Source organism: Carassius auratus, chromosome 21 (assembly GCF_003368295.1).
Source record: "Carassius auratus strain Wakin chromosome 21, ASM336829v1, whole genome shotgun sequence".
In the NCBI taxonomy this organism is placed as follows: domain Eukaryota; kingdom Metazoa; phylum Chordata; class Actinopteri; order Cypriniformes; family Cyprinidae; genus Carassius; species Carassius auratus.
Window position 1 is genome coordinate 8,869,976 of NC_039263.1, and position 24,967 is coordinate 8,894,942.

General features: G+C 36.4%; 1 protein-coding gene across 2 annotated transcripts in view; it reads right to left on the bottom strand.

The window, feature by feature from the left end:
- Positions 1–3,020: 3,020 nt before the first annotated feature.
- The window catches only part of pimreg (PICALM interacting mitotic regulator), a 47,695-nt gene continuing 25,748 nt past the window's right edge, over positions 3,021–24,967 (bottom strand). For both annotated transcript variants that reach the window (XM_026195732.1, XM_026195733.1), the window contains one exon: positions 3,021–3,485. In XM_026195732.1, the coding sequence (XP_026051517.1) occupies positions 3,377–3,485 (109 nt within the window). In that variant the 3' untranslated portion in view covers positions 3,021–3,376. The remainder of the gene's footprint in view (positions 3,486–24,967) is intronic.

The following is a 24,967-nucleotide window of genomic DNA, read 5'->3' on the forward strand; positions in this document are numbered from 1 at the left end:
TCGTAGCAGTGAATGAAGATGTATCATATCGATCACAAGTGCAGTATGGAGTACCTCAAGGCTCAGTTCTAGGGCCGCTACTCTTCACGCTTTATATGTTACCCTTGGGAGATATCATCAGGAAACATGGTGTTAGCTTTCACTGTTATGCTGATGATACGCAGCTCTATATTTCCTCGCAGCCCGGTGAAACACACCAATTTGAAAAACTAATGGAATGCATAGTCGATATAAAAAATTGGATGACGAGTAATTTCTTACTGCTAAATTCAGAAAAAACAGAGGTGTTAATCATAGGGCCTAAAAACTCTACTTGTAATAACCTAGAACACTGTCTAAGACTGATGGTTGCTCTGTCAATTCTTCGTCATCAGTTAGGAACCTAGGTGTGCTACTTGATCGCAATCTTTCCTTAGAAAGCCACGTTTCTAGCATTTGTAAAACTGCATTTTTCCATCTCAAAAATATATCTAAATTACGGCCTATGCTCTCAATGTCAAATGCAGAAATGTTAATCCATGCATTTATGACTTCAAGGTTAGACTATTGTAATGCTTTATTGGGTGGTTGTTCTGCACGCTTGGTAAACAAACTACAGCTAGTCCAAAATGCAGCAGCAAGAGTTCTTACTAGAACCAGGAAGTATGACCATATTAGCCCGGTCCTGTCCACACTGCACTGGCTCCCTATCAAACATCGTATAGATTTTAAAATATTGCTTATTACTTATAAAGCCCTGAATGGTTTAGCACCTCAGTATTTGAATGAGCTCCTTTTACATTATACTCCTCTACGTCCGCTACGTTCTCAAAACTCAGGCAATTTGATAATACCTAGAATATCAAAATCATCTGCGGGCGGCAGATCCTTTTCCTATTTGGCGCCTAAACTCTGGAATAACCTACCTAACATTGTTCGGGAGGCAGACACACTCTTGCAGTTTAAATCTAGATTAAAGACCCATCTCTTTAACCTGGCATACACATAACATACTAATATGCTTTTAATATCCAAATCCGTTAAAGGATTTTTAGGCTGCATTAATTAGGTAAACTGGAACCGGAACACTTCACATAACACCGTACTTTCTACATCATTAGAAGAATGGCATCTACGCTAATATTTGTCTGTTTCTCTCTTGTTCCGAGGTCACCGTGGCCACCAGATCCAGTCTGTGTCCAGATCAGAGGGTCACTGCAGTCACCCGGATCCAGTACGTATCCAGACCAGATGGTGGATCAGCACCTAGAAAGGACCTCTACTGCCCTGAAAGACAGCGGAGACCAGGACAACTAGAGCCCCAGATACAGATCCCCTGTAAAGACCTTGTCTCAGAGGAGCACCAGGACAAGACCACAGGAAACAGATGATTCTTCTGCACAATCTGACTTTGCTGCAGCCTGGAATTGAACTACTGGTTTCGTCTGGTCAGAGGAGAACTGGCCCCCCAACTGAGCCTGGTTTCTCCCAAGGTTTTTTTCTCCATTCTGTCACCGATGGAGTTTCGGTTCCTTGCCACTGTCGCCTCTGGCTTGCTTAGTTGGGGTCACTTCATCTACAGCGATATCATTGACTTGATTGCAAATTAAAACAGACACTATTTCAACTGAACAGAGATTACATAACTGAATTCAATGATGAACTGCCTTTAACTATCATTTTGCATTATTGAGACACTGTTTTCCAAATGAATGTTGTTCAGTGCTTTGGCACAATGTATTTTGTTTAAAGCACTATATAAATAAAGGTGATTGATTGATTGATTGAAAAACAAGTTTGTTCTTGTTTTAAGCATAAAATCACTTAATTTTGCTCAAACAAGACTTAATGTGTTTATAAAGGTAAAAGTATGTTAATTTAAGGATTTAATGCCATGGAAAACAAAAAGCTTTCTGTAAGTCAACATGTTGAATCTGCATGAACAAATGAAGCCTATATGTTAATCTGATCCCCTCGATTCCTATTAAAATGACTTAGATATTGTCCAATTAAAAATCTGCAGTACAATGATTAATATGGCAGCACCTTAGCATTGATGTTTTCACTTGTAATTGATTGAGCCCATGTATACAATTGTATACAACCCTAGAAAGAGTGTTTCATTCTAGAAGGCAGCCTGAGCTTCCCTCAAACACAGTAGGATGGCAAAACCTATTAAAATATTTTTTGATAAAATTGTTGAATGAGCTGAAATATTGTATGTGATTTTACAACTGCACCCTTTGAAGTTTCAAACATTTACCATCCTTAAAATAGTTATGTAAAGCAGTGATTTTAAACTGATGGGTCATTTGCTGAAGCAGACTGTATTTTTTTTTTAAAACAGCACATTTTTATCAGTTATTTAAATTTAATTTTGTAGTCAAAAAAAAAAAAAGAAAAAAAAAAACTCTTAAAAAATAATTCAAATAGTATGGTGAAAAGTAATAAATCATTCAAATATTCACGTTTTTTTAAGTATGAACAGCAAACAATTCTGCTGTTTTTGTCCTTTTCTAAACAAATCACATGCATAATGCAATACAAACTTTGAAACAAACTCAAATGCATGTAATAGTTTTAGACAAATTCTCTCATTTGAATTTTTGTATTCTCTTTTGGAAATGTATACATATGGATCACTATATTAAAATTACAATCGATGAGTATAGTGTCTTAATATTTGCTTGGTGAATTTATAAAAATGTAGCATAATTTGCATTTTATTCTCCCTTTACACAAATACTAAAAGTTTTAAAGTAATCTCAGTAAAGTACCAAAGCAGTAAAATACTGTTAATAAACTTCAACTAAATAGGTTTGACAGTTAGCAAACATAATAACATTGGTAACATCTCCCACAGTTAGTATCTATGTCAGTTTAAAGTCAGATGGATATTTTTTTTTTTTTCACCACAAAAAATATGTCCCAAAACATTTGATAATTATTTGTCCTTGATGAATAACATTGAGTTTTTTTTCTTCCTTGACCACTCCATACATGTTTTTCAAATATGCATAAATTTGGTATTCACATCTGTGTGTTTTTTCACAGCAGAGTTGCTAAATGCTTTATTACGTCAAGCATACTGAGCCATGAATGGTCATTAACTAAAATCATACACATACATCTGATAATTAGTAGTTGTAAATGCAAAATGTTCCTAAATAGTGATACAGTATATTCAATTGCCCTTTACTTTAAACACTTAAAAGATACAGACAGATAAGAAAACAGTCCATTCAAAATACTAGACAAGGCTTCTTCTGGCATATACTGAGAAAAGCAAGATGACATACATGTTTAGTAGTATGAAAACAGGTGCCTCTTTTTAAGAGGTTTTGCGGATGTTTTATATGGCCACATCAGTCCAGCTGCTGACGGTCTGCTGGATGTGCTAGGTCCGTTTTCGGATGGAAGTCCTGTTCAGTCCTCTGGAAATGTTGCTCTTGGTTGAACTATATCCCATGTTCATGACCGCTTTGTAGTGCTCCAAGGCCTGGACCCTGCAGTCATATCAATTGTTATTTATATAGTAAAGTACAAGATGAAGTAAGGTTTGTTTGTATATCCTGTTCCCAATCTAATTTTTAAGTGTACTCTAGCTATTTGGTGCCTAATTAGAAAATATAAACAAACAAATGCTTTCATATTAAAATAATAGATAAATGTGTATTTACATTTTTACACATTAACATAACCAAAAATAAAGATGGTAAAATTAAACATTTCCTCATCTTTATGCCAACAGCTAAACGCTTTTAAAGGGATAATTCACACAAAATACTTGCATGAATAGTGGAAGATGGTGACAAGGAGAGGATTTGTTGAATAAAGTTATTATTTTGTTTTCTTTTTTTAACACAAAAAGTAAATTTGTAGTTTTGTAAAATTAAGGTTGAACTACTGATGTCACATGGACTATTTTAATTATGTCCTTACTATCTCTCTGGGCCTGGTAACATTTAAGTTATTTACAGTTCATCAAAATATCTTAATTTGTGTTCTGAAGATGAACTAATGTCTTTTGGGTTCGGAACAACATGAAGGTGAGTAATTAATGACAGATTTTTCATTTTTGGGTGAACTATCCTCGAGTCCAAAGTTGTCATGCAAATGCAGAGAAAAGTTTTAGAAAGTTTGAAATTACAAAGTTTTATCTTCTTGTGTCTGCTCTATTTCTCTCCAGACACATTGACAGATAAAATTTTTCTGTACTCCATTAAACTAGAATTGCATGCAACTCCTAAATCTCCTCACACAAGCACTTCTCAACACTGCATCCACATTTTCATGACATAATGCCAATTTGACAGCCTGGTTCAAGTCTGATGCATAGTTTACCTCATTGTGGACTTGGTAGAAATGTGCATCTTGGGTTGATAGCGACCACAAAAGGCATACTCGCAAACACCCTTAGATACAAGATTCAAGATTTTTATGTCACATGTACAGTTATATAGTACAGTGGCCAAGAAAGCTCAACGTGCCGCAACTTCAGAAAGCAAATGCAAATAGAAAAAGAACCAGCAAATTAAGAAAACATCTTCATCAATTTAATGGCACATATGCTGCAAACGCTCATAACACAAAAAATACATGCCCAAGTAGCACAACCCACACTAAAATTACCCCAACAAAATTAAAATGAACCATGTTTTTGTTGTTGTTGTTTTTACCCAACAAAGCAGAAGGTCTAGTGAGAAGGCAGCCACGTTAATCCGGTGACGGTTATATTTTTATTTGTAGATGTTTCGTTAACTGTTAATATGCCCCCATATTTCCACGACTTCATAGCAGTTAGAGCTTATTTATTTGTATTTTGAACCTCTAACTTGAATAACAATCCGGGACAGCTGTGTAAAAGTAGACGCACCTCTACCACATTGACAACCACAACTCACACGCGTTTGAACGTGGGCACGCAATTTTGAATCAGACTTGGCTGCATATGAGTCTTCAAAGCATTTTGAGGACATAACATTGTCAAGTAAGTAAATTTAACACATTTTACAGTATCCACTATTTGTCTGCTAGTAAAAAGAGTTTTATCAGTCATTATCCATGTACTGACCAGGGCAAACAGATAATGTTACCTCACAAGGTTAGCCATTAGTCTCCTTGCTTACTTTGAGCATACCAGCTTATTTCTTGTTTAAACACAAATGGCTTAATTAAACCAATATATCTACTTGCTATTGCCATTGTATCGTGTTTACTACAGTTCGGTTTAGAGTTGTTCCGATTCCGATACTAGTATCGGAAATATCCCCGATACCACAACAAATTCTGGCATCGGCAAGTACATGGACCCATATACCGATCTGATACCATTTTCTTACACAAAACCTAGTTATGACTGCTAGCTTTGCCTAACCGCTGCATGGTTCTTCTTCGCTGCTCAGAATGCATTGCAAACACAGGAAGTTGTGCTGTGTTGCCACAAGCAACCCGTTTAGGGCAGCGAAGAAATGAAAACGCGTTAGCAGCAATGATCTATATAGTCTAGATGGAAATAGGGGTCCACGCGCACCCCCGGCTTTTTTTATGCCACCTGATTTTTTAAAATCCTAAAGTGTCTATTTTCATAATCTGCCAGGTGCCAAGCTGAAATAATGTCCCAAAGGGTTCTTTTTTAACCCTTTGCTGCACCCGACTGGAACCCGAAAAATCTAAAAGTGATATGGAAAGTGGCATAACATTAGAAGTAAACAACATACGGAGACAAATGAACACATTTTCCCATACAATTCTGACCCCAGGAATTTAATGGAATTGTTATTTTTGACATTTGACAACATAGTGACCTTATTTCTGGACAAAAATAGCAAAAAATGGCCAAAGATGTGTAGAGGATCAACAATTTTTTCGTTTTCTCAAGCGCATAAGGTGATTTTTTTTCACAACATATTATTTCTTTATCATTCAAGTGTCTATTTTAAGATTAAATTGGGTACCAAGCTGAAATAATCTCCAAAATGCTTGATTTTTAACCCTTTGCACCAAACCCGAAAAATCTAAATATGATTTAAAGTGGCATAACTTTTGATGTAAACAACTCACAGAGACAAATGGACACATTTTTCAATACAATTCTGACCCCAGAAATTGTTATTTGTCAATTTTTATAACATCTTGACCATCTGTGGTCAAAAAGAACAAAAAAGTTCATTTGACAGCATTTTTATTATACTTAACGGCCTGAAATGGGGTTTATTTGAACTTTTTACTTCACCTATCCTGAACCTGAAGATATTTAAAATAGTTTTACTTTAACAAAACAAAGCAAATTAGCTTAAATAAATAAAATAAAATAAATAAATAAAAAACTACAGAAAAAAATCCAAAATGGTCCAAAAAGTTCACTGAGCATAAACTGCAAGTTTTAGATTTTTGGGGCTTTGCAGTTGGTGGTCATCGGTTCATACCTGCAGATCACCATCTCCCACTGCTCTCTCTTTAGGAAAAATTTCAGTAAGTATTTGAAACTATAATTAAGATATACCTTTGTAGTAATAACTTAAAGTGATTTTTCAACAGTTTTTACTATAATCACAGGCTTTCGGAAATCGAATCTGTATTCTTGACTAGCAGTGTTGGTAGCTTAGTTGGGTGGGGGATATGAGATATGAGACTCTGTGAAGACGTCAGTTCACCATACCACATGAGGGATATTTTGAAATTAGAGGACTTGTCTATGGATACAATTGGCTATCACCAATATTGCTATAAAAGCTTTACAGGGAAAATAAATCGTTTACAAGTGTCAAAGGCTTCTACATCTGGTGAATCATTATTATTGAAAAGGGACTCTCTGCGCCATGTCAAATCACGGTCAGTTCAATCTGAAGGAGCTCCAAGAAGGTGTTCCTTCTTGTTTCCCAATCAGTGCATTTTCTTTGACAAAGCAAAATCCAAGTTCAAGGGCAAGACTGAAGAGCTTACAAAGTTTCAGAGTTGAAAACACAGGAACCAGCCTGGAAAGTTATTGAACCTAGGGCACAGGAATTAAAGAAAGAGGCTCTTTATCGCAAGGTGCAGGGCAAGGACCTTTTTGTAATGGAAGCTAAGTATCATCCATCATACAGAAACAACTTCAACACAGAGTACCAAACCCATGAGCGTGGAAGGGAGAGAGTAGAAAAGGCAGCAGACAACACTGAGAGCCTGCAGGCCCAGAAGATAGCAGCACATAACAAGTCATATTGTGTGGTAAAGGATTACATTCTTAGGAATGTGATTGAATGCAAAGATGTTGTCCAGCTAAGGTCCATGTGCAACTTGTACATGAAGACATTGGAAAATCAAGGTTTTCCTAATCCTGAATACCGCAGTGAGAAATTGGCAAGACGGTTACAGGGAGACAAAGACATCTCTCATGAACTCACATTCTCCAAGGTGCAACAACATGAGTGTATTAAGTTGAACCTCATATACAGCTCAGCATTACTGTAGATGAAGCAGTTGGATGTGCATACAAACTTGGAACAGCTGACCAACTTCAAGAAGCAGCACAGGGCAGGGCTCCAGACAGTAGCCAAATATATACTAGTGTCTGTGAATATTAAACTGCAAAATACTATTTAAATATTATTTCTGCAAATTCTACATCTCTGTGGGTGACGGGCGCAGATGCGCAGGAGCTCGCCGTTTTGTAGTCTCTGTTGTGTGTCACTATATGAGTTCACGAACGCATGAAGCGTCACTTCATGAGAATTTACAGTTTCATTTGAGAAAACTGTCATATCATAAACACAGACACTCAAAGATCTTCATGGCAGCCCATTAAAATAAATGTTGGGTTTAACATGAGTAAATTGACAATATATTAAGCTACTGTTGTAGCCTACAGTAGATTTACTGTAACGCTGTAACGCTCTCTATAACGCTGTTATTTTCATCTCGGAGTTCAATCACCTTTGTTTGGGCTTCCCACGGATGCTGTACTTGGAGATTGATGGTTACAATTTATGTTTAACTCGGTTCCCGAAAATTATAATCCACATGTAAAACTATGTGCAGCACATGTTGCTGAGGACAACTTCCTCAATCTCAATCAGTTTAATGCCGGATTCGCACAAAAATTTTTCTTGAAAGATGGATCAGTTCCCTCTTTGTCTGGAGAAGGTGTTGTTTATGGACCATAACCGGTAAGTGTATTTTATTATTTAAGTTGGTGCGTTTAACAGTTTCTGTAACTTATTACACAAAGGGCAACACTGTTTAGCTTTGTTAACTAGATGTTAGGGCTGTGCAAAAAAACGATCTCGTCAGTAAAAACGCTCCTGTGATTATAAGTACATCTCTAGCACATGCTCCTGCCCACTTGCTTCTCAAAACTACTTTAATACTAGTCCAATCGCGTTTAAAGGAGGGCCGCCTGCTCTAAGCTGCTGTCGAATCACAACACAGGAACCGCTGGCCCAATAAGAACTCGTTACGTATTTCTGAAGGAGGGACTTCATAGAACAAGGAAGTCATCAGCACGTTTTTATGACACATGACGCTGCCTTTGACACACTTAACCACCAGATCCTCCTGTCAACACTACTGACAAAGGGCACCACTGCTATGCTGAAGACAATCAACTTTACATCATATTCCATCCTGATGAGCCGACGGTAGCTGCTCGCATCTCAGCTTGTCTAACAGACATTTCTACATTTTTACAGTTTAAAAACTGCTTTCAATTGGAAAATATTTTAAAATATTTTAAAATGTCATTCATTTATTTCTGTGGTCAAAGTTGTATTTTTAGCATCATTACTCCAGTCTTCAGTGTCACATGATCTTTCAGAAATCATTCTGATATGCTGATTTGCTGCTCAAGAAACATTTTATTATTATTATTACTACTATTTTCATTATCATAAATATATAAGTTAATGCTTTTATTTGCACGGATTCTTTAAACTGATCAAGTGTGACAAAGATATTTATAACAATTTTCTATTTCACATAAAGTTTGTTCTTCTGAACTTTCTATCAAAGAAACCTGAAAAAAATCTACTCATCTCTTTTCAACATAATAATAATAATAATAATAAATGTTAAATATATTAGAATGATGAAAAAGTTGTTTGAATCACTGATTCAATGACTCACTCATTCAAATCTACTTCACTTGTTTCATTACTGGATGAATCAGCGTTTTTGAACGATTATCTTGAACATTCATTCATTGACAAATACATTAAGACACTTGTCGCCACCTAGTGGCTAAATAATGCGATCGACACAAAAGTTATTTGAAGCGAAGTACTTTTAAAAGGGGATTTGCTCTATTTTGATCGCTACAATATAGACATCAATATTTATATCTGAACGATAAACTTTATCCCAGTATTTCTATTATAATATGAATGACTGTAAGACAGAAATAATACTGTGTAGTTGAAAAGACAGTTTGTGAAGATGTTTCTTAACCAAACATGGTAAGAGCTCTCTCTGTGTCAGAGGCAGTGCGAACACAGATTTAAATGATCCGTTAAAACTTTGTCAAAGGTTTAAAACAGTTTCATAATCATTGTCATTTAGAAATGAGATTGAGAGGGTGTCTGAATCGAGATTGTGATCTTTCAAAGGGGGGGTGAAATGCTCGTTTTCACTCAATATCCTGTTAATCTTCAGTACCTATAGAGTAGTACTGCATCCTTCATAACTCCAAAAAGTCTTTAGTTTTATTACATTCATAAGAGAAAGATAGTCTGTACCGATTTTTCCCGGAAAAACACGACCGGCTGGAGGCGTGACGTGTGGGCAGAGCTAAAGAATCACGAGCGCGAGTAAGCTTTTGCGTTGAGAGCGTTTGGAAGCGGTGACATTACCGTGAGGAAAAAACACATCCAAAACAAACCATGGCTAACAGTCAGATTCAACGTATATTTATGATCCAGAATCAGATCCAGAGGCTGAAATTTAACAAGAGCAGCAGCAAGCAACGACGTCTCTATGTGGTATGTACTGAAACTGTATATATTTGCTTAGCTGTTGTGCTCTGCTATACGGGAGCGCACGCTCTTCCGGCAGAAGTGCCCTTAGGACCCATATAAGGAAATTCCGCTCCATCTAACGTCACACAGAGCCATACTCGAAAAAAACTTTCCGGAGTATTTTTGGAACTTTTTTTTTTTTATGACTGCCGTATTCGCAAGCAGGGCCATCGCAAGAGGGGTGCAACGCCCTGCGCTAAATTGACGTGCAAGGCCCTCTACAATTTTGGGTGTGTGTGTGGTCGGGTGGTTGCTATAGTAACAAACACAACTTCAACATGCATCTGATCTATATAGACATATAAGTACTAAAAAAAAATGGTAGTGGATGAATTCACGTGTTGTAAATCCAACAGATCCGATTCTCCGAACTGCGTCTGCGGCATAAACTAAGATGGTGGTGCCCATCTCGCATACAACTCAACTAACGCAATCCTTATAAAGGTGTTTAAACAACAAAACACTTCTACTTGCATATATTTGACAATCAGAATATCAGCTATTTCATGCCATATCTTACAAATTTGTGAATGCTTTGAATAAAAAAAAGAAAAATGACTAAAGCAGATCATCATTCATTCAGCTCTGCTGTTGCTGTGGTATGTCACGTGACAAGCAATGACACGTCACCATGGAAATATGAGGAAGAATTATTCAGCACGACACAGAAATGCTATAGACGTAGGAACCATAGACGTAGGAACTAGGCTATTTTATTCTATGTCTATTTTGATGTTTCTACAAGTTCAGCAGACAGTGAGGTTTGGGTTTGTTCCGATCAGGGCTGAGTTTCCCAAAAGCTTCGTAAGCCTAAGAAGTTCATAAAAACTATCGAAAAAAAAAAACTGACTAAACTGCTGTGAAGAGAGAACTGAAGATGAACACTGAGCCGAGCCAGATAATGAACGAAAAGATTGACTCTTTCACGAGTCAAGAACCGGTTGCATTGGTTTTCAGAACACCAGTAATTATTTTGGACAGTTTGATTTAATAAAGCGGATGAAGAAAACAGTTCACTGGTTCTTTTGAACTCAACGTAATGGCGAATCAATCAATCACCAAAAGAACCAGTTCGTTTCAGATGCTCTGTGTGTCATTCTGCTTTAGCTTCATCACACAACATATACATAGTATCATCGGCTCATCGCTTCTCGTATCGGACGCATCTGACAGAAACAGTTCTTGACTCGAGAATGAGTCAGTCTTTCGTTCGTTATCTGGCTTGGCTACCAAATCATTAAAAAATGATTCAGATCGATTTGGTGAACTGGTTCAAAAAGATCCGGTTACATCGAATGATTCGTTCGCGAACCGGATATCACAAACTGCTTTGTTTTGAACTCTCTCACAACAGACACGGAAGAGAAGACAATGCTGAATAAAGTCGTAGTTTTTGCCATTTTTGGACCAAAATGTATTTTCGATGCTTCAAAAAATTCTAACTGACCCTCTGATGTCACATGGATTACTTTTATGATGTTTTTCTTACCTTTCTGGACATGGACAGTATACCATACACACAATGGAGGGACTGCGAGCTCTCAGACTAAATAAAAAATATCTAAGACTGTGTTCCAAAGACAAACAGAGGTCTCACGGGTTTGGAATGACATGAGGGTCATTTATTAATGACATAATTTTGATTTTTGGGTAAACGATCCCTTTAACTTGATTCAGGTGCAATGTGATTATAATATAATGATTTGATTGTGCTTTATTGTACACTTTACGACTCGTTTTCTTTTTATACATTAAAATTAAAAAGGGCAGACAAAAACAGAAATACACATCTAAATAAATAAATTAAAAAACAAATTAAAGAACTAATGTAGGAAATGCTTCAAAGGCTGGGGTGGGGAGGAGAGGAATATGTCAAAGACTTGCTGAAGTGCACGAAAACCAATAACGTCTTTCTCTCTCTATACTGTACATAAAGTACATTATATATGATTATGTAAAGTATAATAGTCGCTCTACGTTTGTCAAGAGCTGAAATGTCATCTTAGAATGGCTTAGTCAGGGACTGCATAATTTTATCACTGTCTTTTCTACACCGAGTTATCCAGAATAAATAACAAATCATAGAATAAATATCCAGAATAAATAATAAATTATACTTTAATCAATCAATTTCTTTTAGGTCCAGATGATAATCCTGTGCAGTGGATGAAACGATGGCTGATCAGCAAGGAAGGCAGAATAATATGCGAGGGTGTGCAGCCAGATTTTATTTCTGGACTTGATGCATTGTTTTGTTTGTATTACATCTTTAATTTGCGGTACCAGGAGGAAACAGTATGCACACTGGAATTCCTTCAAAGGTAACAAGTTTGCATTTACTTAAGGTTTTTTTTTTTTATATTAGCACTGTATGTGATTACAGGAATAGTTCCCCCTAAAATAATGTTCTCATTTAAAGTGTTACTCCACCCAAAAAACTTTTTGTCATTAATCACTTACCCCCATGTTGTTCCAAAACCGTAAAACTTTGTTCATCCTCAGAACATAATTTAAGGTATTTTACATGAAAACCGGGAAGCTTTTGTCTGTCTCATTGACTGCCAAGTAAATAACAGTGTCAAGGTCCAGAAAAGATTGAACCACTGATGGCAGATGGAGTATTTAGACTATGTCTTTCATACTTTTCTGGACCTTGACAGCGTAATTTACCAGATAGTCAATGGGACCATCTCAAGGCTACCAGTTTTCACCTAAAACTTCTTAAATTGTGTTCTTTAAAAACAAGGGAGTAAGTGATTAATGACAAATTTAAATTTTGGGGTGAAGTAATCCTTTAACCTCTTAAGCTGTGCTGCATATTTTGAATTTATTTTATTTTTTTTACTAATTTTGGCATAACTGAATTAAAGATTTAGTGACTTGCTTGTATTTGGGGAACACAAACAAACGCTATTCTGATATTGTTTTTTTTTTCTCCATACAGTGAATATATATTTACACACAGGTGCATCTCAATAAATTAGAATGTTGTGGAAAAGTTAATTATTTCAGTAACTCAACTCAAATTGTAAAACTCCTGTATTAAATAAATTCAGTGCACAGACTGAAGTAGTTTAAGTCTTTGGTTATTTTAACTGTGATGATTTTGGCTCACATTTAATAAAACCCACCACTTCAAAATCTCAACAAATTAGAATACTCCATAAGACCAATAAAAAAACATTTTAGTAAATTGTTGGCCTTCTGGAAAATGTTTACATTTACTGTACATGTACTCAATACTTGGTAGGGATTCCTTTTGCTTCTCCTTTATACATTTCATTTGGTCTCTTGTTGCTCATCTTCCTCTTGACAATACCTCATAGATTCTCTATGGGGTTCAGGTCTAGTGAGTTTGCTGGCCAGTCAAGCACACAAACACCATGGTCATTTAACCAACTGTTGGTGCTTTTGGAAGTGTGGGCAGGTGCCAAATCCTTCACATTGATAATACAAATGATGCATTATGACTTGCATTTACTGACCTAACAAACTATTTTGGAGTCAAGCAAAATGTCACCGGGCCCACTCATCGTTTTAAATCATACATTAGATTAAATTATATTGCATGGAATCGATCTTACTGCTATAGATATTGTACATAAAAGTGATGATGTTACAGAACATTTCCTTGTATCATGCTGCGTATCACTGATATTAACTATATGTCTCAGCGTTACCGTCTGGGCAGAACAATTGTTCCAGTCCCCAAAGACAGATTCGCAAATAACCTGCCTGATCTATCTCAACTGCTATTTTTACCCCAAAATACACATGAATTAGACTAAATGACTGACAACATTGGCACTATTTTCTCTAATACATTAGAAGCTGTTGCCCCCATCAAATTAAAAAAGGTTAGAAAAAAACGTACTGTGCCATGGTATAACAGTAATACTCACTCTCCCAAGAAAGAAACTCGTGGTCTTGATGGAGAAATGGAGAAAAACTAACTTGGAAGTTTTTAGAATTGCATGGAAAAACAGTATGTCCAGCTATAGACAGGCTCTAAAAACTGCTAGGGCAGAGCATATACACAAACTCATAGAAAATAACCAAAACAATCCAAGGTTTTTATTTAGCACAGTGGCTAAATTAACAAATTACCAGACGCCACCCGTTTCAAATACTCCACCAACGTTTAATAGTAATGACTTTATGAATTTCTTCACTGATAAAATAGATAACATTCGAAATACAATAGCAAATGTAGATTCTACAGCGTCTAACCCTTCAGTTTCATCCATCGCACCCAAAGATAAACTGCAGTGCTTTACAAATAAAGGACAGGAAGAGCTTAATAAACATATCAACGTATCTAAACCAACAACATGTTTATTAGATCCTGTACCCACTAAATTACTGAAAGAGTTGTTACCTGTAGCCGAAGAACCACTTCTCAATATCATTTACTCGTCGTTATCTTTAGGTCACGTCCCAAAACCATTCAAGCTGGCAGTTGTTAAGCCTCTTATTAAGAAACCAAAACTAGATCCTAGTGAACTGGCAAATTATAGGCCTATTTCGAATCGTAAAGTTATGTCTAAAATTTTTGAAAAAGTTGTGTCTGCTCAATTGAGCACTTTCCTGCACAAAAATTATCTGTATGAAGAATTTGTTAAAATTACAAATGACCTACTTCTTGCGTCAGATCAAGGCTGCATCTCATTTCTAGTTTTACTTTATCTTAAGCCCTTTTCGGACGGGACTAGTTTTACATGGGGTCGTTAAAGAAATCTGCGTTTCACAGACGTACTTGGTGATTTTAATCCCGTCCGAATCTGCCACGTCTGTGTTTTTCTCACACAACCTCTGTGATAATTCCAGAGCAAATTACCTACTGTTTTTCAGCAAACTCAGTGATCCTCTGAGAAAACTAATCCATTCCGAATGCGAATGTTTGTGATTGGCGTTGATATTTTATTTCACAACGCATTTCCTCGTGTGTTTTGGCCAACGTGAATTACTGTAGATGCTTTTACCGCACGGATGTTTGATATATTTGTTTAGCGGCAAATAAATAATAAAAAAATAATAATAATAAAATCAAGAGCAAGATCACGTAAACTATTAATACCGTCTATTGTAATATCAGCATCAGGTAAGATTACTCACGTTCATTTATGCACTCAGTTATATAATGTTTTAATTACATATGTACCTTTATGAAAATTAAACATACGGTAGGTTTAGCCTACTACACACAAAAAAAGGAAAACGAGTTAAACTAAAGGAACCACACATTTACATGGTTTTGCTATACTAGCCATTAAGTATTTATTGTGTAATAATACAAATGGCAATCATTCTGAATTAATTAAATGCACGCATACAGAGCACGTGATCTCCACCTTTTACACCTCTGTAAAAAACACGGAGATGTTAGTCCCGTCCGAATTGGTACACGAAAATCGCAGATGTCAGGTGGTAAGAATTGAAACTCAAACGTAGTTTAGAAAACTCGTCCCGTCCGAATAGGGCTTTAGTGCTGCGTTCGACACCATAGATCATGACATACTCATAGATCGATTACAAAACTCTACAGGTATTCAAGGGCAGGCTCTAAGATGGTTTAGATCCTACCTGTCCGATCGCTACCATTTTGTTTACTTTATGGGGAGTCATCTCATTTATCAGTAAAATATGGAGTGCCACAAGGATCCGTCCTAGGTCCCATTCTATTTTCAATATACATGTTGCCCCTTGGTAGGACTGGCTGATTAATCTGAAAATAATCAAAACTGAAATTCATAACCTCTAACCAACGTAATTTTCCCATGACGGTTATTTAGTTTTAATCCTGTTAACACTTCCCCGTTAAAAGCATACTAGCGTGTGTGTATCCACATGACTCTGCTCTCCAGTCAGTGGCATAAAAGCAATATCTCCAGCCCCTTCATCTCCTATCCAGGCAAAGGGTCTTTCAGGCAGTTAATGAATAGGTCCTTCAAGGCCTCATCATTATACCCTATCCCCACTGCCATTGTCCAGAACATTTGCGCCAAGCACCATACCTCACTCCCCTTTTGACGGAGAGTGGTTAGGTTCGAAAGTCTCCCCATCCGATCCTCTATTGTGGCTGGGGAACGTATACGAAATCCCATACTGCTGGATCTTAGCATGATGGAGTCCTTCTGTCACGTACGGGGACATAGGAAATGGAACATCCAAGTCCAGTGTGAGTTTAATAGGGTAATCCAAAATCAGAAACCAAACAAGCAGGGGTCATAACCAATATCAGTCCAAAATAGAAACAAATAAACAAACAGGAACAGGAACTCGAAGACTAGGAACACTGGGAAACCAGGTGATGGAAAATAAGGACTCCATGCAGACAAACAGAAAAGGACTGGTTAATATAGGGAGGATAATGACTAACAAGTGAAGACACCCGAGTGCAATTAACAGGAGTGCAATTACTGTGATGAAGGGACAAGGCTAGTGGGAATTGTAGTGCCTATGGTGAGGTGCCTATGGGGAAGTGAGACCACTAGTGGACACCCAGGGAAACAGAGACCAGACAGCGTGACACAGAATCGATAAATTTCAAACGATACCCAACCCTAGTAAGAAATGTTACGAACATAGATAAAATAACTGCTGATAGTCAATCATATTTACAGTACAAAACTTGTCAGTGAACTATGAGGGCAAAAAAAACGAAAACAAAACAATTGTTCAATAATTGTAATCGAGGCAAAATGTTCAATTAATCGAGGTTTTGATTTTAGGCCATAATAGTCCAGTCCTACCCCTTGGTAATATAATTAGAAAATACGGAATTAGCTTCCACTGTTACGCTGATGATACTCAGCTATACATCTCAACGAGACCAGGTGAAACTTCTAAATTATCTAAGCTAACAGAGTGTTTTAAAAATGTAAAAGATTGGATGACAAATAATTTTCTCCAATTAAATTCAGATAAGACAGAGATATTAATTATTGGACCAAAAAACACTACACAGAATCATGTAGATTACAATCTGCAACTAGACGGATGTACGGTTACTTCCTCCACAGTCAAAAATCTGGGTCTGATATTAGACAGCAACTTGTCTTTTGAAAATCATATTTCCCATCTTACAAAAACTGCATTCTTCCATCTTAGAAACATTGCCAAGCTACGAAACATGCTATCTTTTTCTGATGCAGAAAAGCTAGTTCATGTATTCGTGACCTCTAGACTGGACTATTGTAATGCACTTCTAGGTGGTTGTCCTGCTTCTTCAATAAACAAGCTACAGGTAGTCCAAAATGCAGCAGCTAGAGTCCTTACCAGGTCAAGAAAATATTATCATATTACCCCAATTTTACAGTCTCTGCACTGGCTACCTATTAAGTTCCATATCAGCTACAAATTATCATCACTTACCTATAAGGCCCTAAATGTTTTAGCTCCTGCGAATCTAACTAGCCTTCTACCACGTTACAATCCATCATGCTCCCTAAGGTCACAAAACGCTGGACTTTTGGTAGTTCCTAGGATAGCAAAGTCCACTGAAGGATGTAGAGCTTTTTCACATTTGGCTCCCAAACTCTGGAATAGCCTTCCTGATAATGTTCGTGGTTCAGACACACTCTCTCTGTTTAAATCTAGATTAACACCTGAGAAGAGATGATGCTGACCCTCAGAGGACCCCAGATGATGCCAACTCTGAATCAACAAACAGAACTAACAAATATTGCTACAAGTGTGACTGCATCATATAATAATTATTAATTATATTAATAATGTTCATCGTCTGGCTGACTACGTCTTGTAATTTTTTTATTTATTTTTAATCCAGTCATATGTACACAAACTGACAGTCACCACTTATAAGCTATTACTGAATATAGTAGAAACATAATTTTCTGTAAAGTTGCTTTGTAATGATTTGTATTGTAAAAAGCGCTATACAAATAAACTTGAATTGAATTGAAAATGAAATCAGCATCTTCAAAAAGCTGGTCGGTAGAAAATTCCTTGGTAAACGGATGCAGTGACTTTGGTTTTCAAAAAACACAATGGACCAACACCAGCAGATGACATTGCTCCCCAAATCATCACAGACTGTGGAAACTTCACACTGGACTTCAATCAACTTGGTTTATGAGCTTCTACACCCTTCCTCCAGACTCTAGGACATTGGTTTCCAAATGAAAAACAAAACTTGCTCTCATCTGAAAAGAGGACTTTGGACCACTGGGCAACACTCCAGTTCATCTTCTCATTCTCCCTGGTAAGATGCCTTTGACGTTGTCTGTGGTTCAGGAGTGGCTTAACAAGAGGAATACGACAACTGTAGCCAGATTCCTTGACATGTGTGTGGTGGCGCTTGATGCCTTGACCCCAGCATCAGTCCATTCCGTGAAGTTCTCTAAAATTCTTGAATCGATTTTGCTTGACAATCCTCATAAGGCTGCGGTTCTCTCGGTTGGTTGTGCATCTTTTTCTTCCACACTTTTTCCTTCCACTCAACTTTCTGTTAACATGCTTGGATACAGCACTCTGTCAATAGCCAGCTTCTTTGGCAATTAATTTTTGTGGCTCCTTGTGAAGGGTGCTAATGATTGTCTTCTGGACAACTGCCAGATCAGCAGTCTTCCCAATGATTTTGTAGTCTAGTGAACCAAACTGAGACCATTTTGAAGGCTCAGGAAACCTTTGCAGGTGTTTTGAGTTGATTGGCTGATTGGCATGTTGTCATATTCGAATTTATTGAGATGCTGAATTGGTGGGTTCTTGTTAAATATGAGCCAAAATCATCACAATTAAAAGAACCAAAGGACAAATTACTTCAGTCTGTGTGCACTGAAATTACTTAATTCACGTGTTTCACAATTTAAGTAGAATTTTATTGAGATGCACCTGTGTGTGTATATATAACTTCAAGCTACAAAGGGCATAAAAGCATCATAAATATAATTCATTCAAGTACAGTGCTTTAATTTGGTTTAGTTTTAGGTGAGAACAGACCAAAATTTAACACTTTTCACTGTTCATCATGCCACTGCAGTCCGTAGGGATCATGACTCCAGTTGCGAGTACGCTTTATAGTAATTGACATACATGAACATGAAAAAGATCTTCACATTTTAGACTCTTATCATCCAAAAATGGGATTGCTTCAGAAGTCATAGATTAAATCATTTGTGACTACCTTTAAAATTTTATTGTCTTTTTGGAGCTCAAAATTTCATTTTCGATGCACCTGCATGACAACCAGACCTTATATTTTAATATATTACATTATCTTGGTAAAAAAAAAAAAAAAAAAAACACATGAAAGTACTTATTTTCTGTTACAGAACACAAAATCAGTCATTTTTCTTTCCAGAAAAATTACAAAGGATTTCATGTATTTATTTTTTGTAAATCATACCGTTTAAAGCATTTGTTCACTGAAAATCTTTTACTCTTAATTTTCAGATGCTTTGTTGGGATAAATCCAGAAAAGGGGACCAAGGCTGCAAGGGGAAAAGTGACATCTAAAAAAACTGGGAAAACTGTGCAGAAGACGACCATGACTGTCAATTCCAAAGTGCCAAATCTTTTAAAAAGACTTGGTGTTCCTGTAGCTCAGTCGGTAGAGCATTGTGCTATCAAGTGCAAGGTTGGGGGTTTGATTCCTCAGGAACACATGATAGGTAAAAATTGATAGCCTGAATGCACTGTAAGTCGCTTTGGATAAAAGCGTCTGCTAAATGCATAAAATATTTTATTTAATTTTTTGAATTTAATTTAATTTTACTTATGGACTTTGAATGGCACTTTATTTAAGATGTAGCTGGAACTCCCCACTCATACAATTGTTTTTCAGAAATATGTAGTGGGCTGATGTTTGTTTTTTCTTCTGTATTATTGACTACTAGAGGCCATTATGGGCTGATTTGAGTTTAGATTTGGTATTTTATGTACTGGAGAGTGATATCTTATATTGTTTTGTTTAATTTTGTTAAATTGTTTCTTAGCTATTTTTATATTTAGAAATGTTGATTGGTACTTTTATTTGTTATTTTCTCTGTTTGCTTTTTTTTTCCCTCTTTCTAATATTGATTTGAACACTAGATGCAATTTATATATATATATATATATATATATATATATATATATATATATATATATATGATTTTGTTTGTTAAGGCTGATTTGAGATTTAAATTTATGTAATACTTTTAAGTAATTTGTTTTAGTGAAACTGCATTTTTTTAGGCTGGTGTTTGCTTAATCTTGATTAGAGGCTAGATTTGTATTTTATGTACAGGAAAGTAATTTTTATATTGTGTATTGGTTATTGTATTTTTTCCTAAGCCGTTTTTGCATTTAGATTTTTTTATTTGTGCTTTTTGTTGCACTATAGTATATACATATTTTATACAGTTTTGTTGCATAGTGTATTCACAAACACTGTGCAGAATTTATGGTGTTGTATTAAAAGAAAAAAAAATAACTAGCATTTTTCTGTTTTTTTTTTTTGTTTTTTTTATAATCCACATAGACAAACAAAATGTAGTGCATAATAGTATTTTAATCTAAAATACTGTGGTTGTGTTTAGCATGTAATTTAACAGCTATATGCTGTTTTTAACAAAACAGTGTCATTCTGTTAATTTCTAAAACTGTGATTGCTTTACGTGCATTGTTAGGAAACACACGTGAAACAATAATGAACGATCGTAAAATTACAATCTTAAACGCTCTAGGGGCCGTTCACATATCGCGTCTTTTGCGCGCTCATTTTTGTTATTTCAAATGGAGGCAACGCGGTCGCGACGCGCACATTTTTTCCAGACGCGTCCGCACCGCATCAATTTAAAAACATCTCAACTTTTCAGAATGCCGCAAGTGCACCGCAGGTCATGTGACAAGAACTAACCAATCAACTTCATCCTTTCCTGTAACAAAGTTGAAAGCTCAGCTAAGATGAAGGAACAGGTGACCATAGCTGTATATGGATTGCCATGTTGAAATAAATTTAGAAGCAGAGCTACTGCAAGCAATTTTTAGAGCTGCAAATCCATTTATCCTTTGCTGAAATTTCCACGTCTTCATTGAGAGAGCACGTCATGGTTGCTTAGCAAAAACAGATGCATCAGGGGCGCCTAGCGTTTTCCACACGTTTTTAGGCACGATACGTGAACGGCATCTTAAATGCGAAGATCAATCATTATCCGGAATCCTGGCCCAGAGCTCATGAGCGGAGAGCGCATTTCTGAATATACACTCATTCCGTGGGGTCGCTCACTCAACCCAGAATGGCCTGCTGGTTCGAAAATATGTGGAATAAGGGCTGCCTCCGACTATTTTTTTTTTCTAGTCGACTAGTAGTTGTTCATTTAAGCCATTCGTGGACAAATCGCCCCTTTACATTTATTTAAATACGTAAATAGGCTATAGTCTACAGGATAATAAGCGTCATGACTGCACACATATAGCTTGCAATAAAGAACCGGTTAAAGTAATGATTATGAATGTGTCTAAATTAGCAAGGAGACATTTAAATGTTTAGTAATAAACTGGTGTTTTCTGTGTCGCTGCAAAGATGAAGTTGAGGATGCGGACTCGCCATGAACTCCAGAGAGAAATGCACAATTGATATGGATTACATAATCAGAGAGTAGCCTATTTATTTTGGTTTGAATATTTTTGTTTAAAAGTAGACATTTCAAGCTTTCTGTAATATATAACCTATATTTCTCAAATCTGTGAGGCACAAACAGAGTTTCAGTGCCCTCCAGTTCACATGCAATGCAAGTGATCGTGCCGACGCCTTATTACATTATCTGCTATATGTTTGCTTCTTATTTATTAAATACGGGCAATTGATTGATAAAACATTGATCAAAATTAAGCTACAATTTATACAAAACAAAAAATCTTTTAATTTGGAGTTTTCTATGAATCAAAACATAATGAAGTTGTCAAAATCATGTTTTACCAAAAATAGCGCCGTTGCTCCCCAGTCTTCTTTGCCGCATCCATCTCTACCTGCAGACTGAGCTTGTGTGTCATCTTCGCGCCAGTTATTCAGCCAATAAAGTGTAGGCCTATGTATTAAAAAAATTGCGTCTAGTACTATATAAATTAGAAGGTTTAATTGGTAATTAATAATTAATAAATTATTTCGAACAACCCGACCGACCGTGACATCCCAGCAAACACAGAACGTTGTGAGGACGTCGCCAGTTAGTCGTCATTTGGTCAGCGCGACATTACTTTATGGCAATGTTGTGAGGACGTCGTGGTAAAGTTCCATTTTTTAAATCTTTGCTAACTTCCCAGAAACGTCGTGGGCACGTACTCAAAAGACGTCGCTAGTTAGTCCCATTGGGGACATTGTAGCGACGTGGTCAGCTGGTCTTCAGATAACTTTTAATATTATTGCACTAGATGTATTATTATTATTAAGATACCATTTGAACAGCATATTCTTTGGGAAATATACAAATAAAATAATCAAGCATGTTAAAATAATTATATATATATATATGCCATCAGTTTAAGAACAATAAAATAAACAATTTACTTAGCAAATGGTGATAATGTTTGTTAATGAAAGAGAGTACGGGACAAATTAACATTCAAACCTTAAACTAGCAGCGCACGTCACTTTCTGAGTGAAGTGCGCGACGTGCGCGACGTGCGCGTGCCCGTCATTTTGTAACGGTCAACTTCCAGCGGACGGACACGGAGGAAAGGTAAGTCCTATAAATCTACTTTTATTCATAGATTTTAACTGATATAACGTTAAATGCCATCAAAGATGAGTAGTGTTTTGTATTTTTGTAGGTTTTCTCTTTCAATTTAATAAATAAATGCTCTGTTTGGTTAATTAGCTCAAAAGCAGTCTCAGAGGTGGTCTAAGGTAACGTTAACTGTAAAAATCGAATATAACCTTACCTGTTTTAAATTATTTGAAATTTATCACTATAAACTATACAGTGTTAACTTTCTAATAATTAAATTTTTAACCGTAGTAACGTTAATTAGTTTGTTTGAATACCTGCTGCTCGAGCTTGATGATGCTCATGCTAGCCATGCTGTGAACTTGAATATAAACCGATAGAACGTTAAATATAAAGTTTAACATTAATTAGACCGAGGCTGCCGAAATCATGTTCAGTGTAACGTTATGTGGGATTAATAATTTCCCCTTTTCTCCCTCAAGTGGCAGGCTTGTAAATTCTGTCATCTGTTCATTATTGGTGTTGATGGTGTTTTTCACATGCAAGCTTTTTAATGCTAGTTTAATTCTCAAATTGATCTGATACTTTCGTTTCACAAAAAGTAAACAAATTGTTCACTTTCTTAGGGCCTGACAACCACCAGTTGAGTCCATGATTCAGTGAGTTCCTTATAAGGAAATATATTTGTTACCACCTAGTAATTTAAATGTATTATTTATTGCTTTAAAAATGAACACATATATTTATCATCAGGGAAAGAGACAGTCTGGGCAGCAGCAACAAGACAACTATTACAAGTAGAGATGGGTTTCAAGAACTGGTACTAATTTGGTTCCTGACTTGTTCAGTACTGAAAACATTTACATAAGGTACAGGATCAATAGTGCTGCTATCAGTATTCTTGTAACATTGATTCATTACCCTTTAGACACAACCACATATCCTCCAAATCATCTCTGCGTGGATGGCAGCAAGGATCCAGGATCAAGAGATCATTCTTCATGGAGACTGTTCCACAGGAAGCAGTTTCTCCTGGGTGAAAAACTAAACCTGGTTGTTTCAGTATCACTCAGGCAAGACTAAATACTTTTAAATTGATTTCAGTTGGTTATGTGTTTCAGGTCATCCTGACCATTCTGCTGTCCTGGATGTAAGGCCGTGCTGGAACTACATTTCTCGTGATTGAAAGATTTGTGCAGCGGTATCCAGACATATAACGCCCCATCACACGGGGCGTCAACGCCTCTCGTTTACTTTTAAATGAAGTGACGTCAAGGATGGTGAAATTAATTCTAGAAATTAATTCTAAATAGAAGTTGAAGACTTCTCAAGCGCCAATGCAGCCGTCCTCCAGTCAGAACATCTTATGCAAATACCCTAGCGCAGACGCAAGCCAATCAAGTGCATGCAATACCAGAAAACTAATGTGATTGGCTGTCACTATGAGAAGAGACAGTAATTCTGATCCGATATCAGTGTCGTTTTTTGCAAAAAAAAATTTAAATCAATGGAGAATTTTCTATACTTCTGTGTAGGGATGTCAATTTTCAATCATTTCCATGATCGATCGTCGTTTAAATTAATGATCAAATAATCGATTAATCGTTAACCTTAATGCTGCAGTCTATTGCAGTAACACCCAGTCACTGGTATGACAGGATGTGCAAAAGTATGTGTGTGTGTGTGTGTATGTGTGTGTGTGTGTGTGTGTGTGTGTGTGTGTGTGTATATATATATATATATATATATATATATATATATATATATACAACTGTAAAATATATATTTTACAGTAAAGACCAAAAGTTTGGACACACCTTCTCATTCAAAGAGTTTTCTTTATTTTCATGACTATGAAAATTGTAGAGTCACACTGAAGGCATCAAGGGCTATTTGACCAAGAAGGAGAGTGATGGGGTGCTGCACCAGATGACCTGGCCTCCACAGTCACCGGACCTGAACCCAATCGAGATGGTTTAGGGGTGAGCTGGACCGCAGACAGAAGGCAAAAGGGCCAACAAGTGCTAAGCATCTCTCGGGGAACTCCTTCAAGACTGTTGGAAGACCATTTCAGATGACTACCTCTTGAAGCTCATCAAGAAAATGCCAAGAGTGTGCAAAGCAGTAATCAAAGCAAAAGGTGGCTACTTTGAAGAACCTAGAATATGACATATTTTCAGTTGTTTCACACTTTTTTGTTATGTATATAATTCCATATATAATTCCACATGTGTTAATTCATAGTTTTGATGCCTTCAGTGTGAATCTACAATTTTCATAGTCATGAAAATAAAGAAAACTCTTTAAATGAGAAGGTGTGTCCAA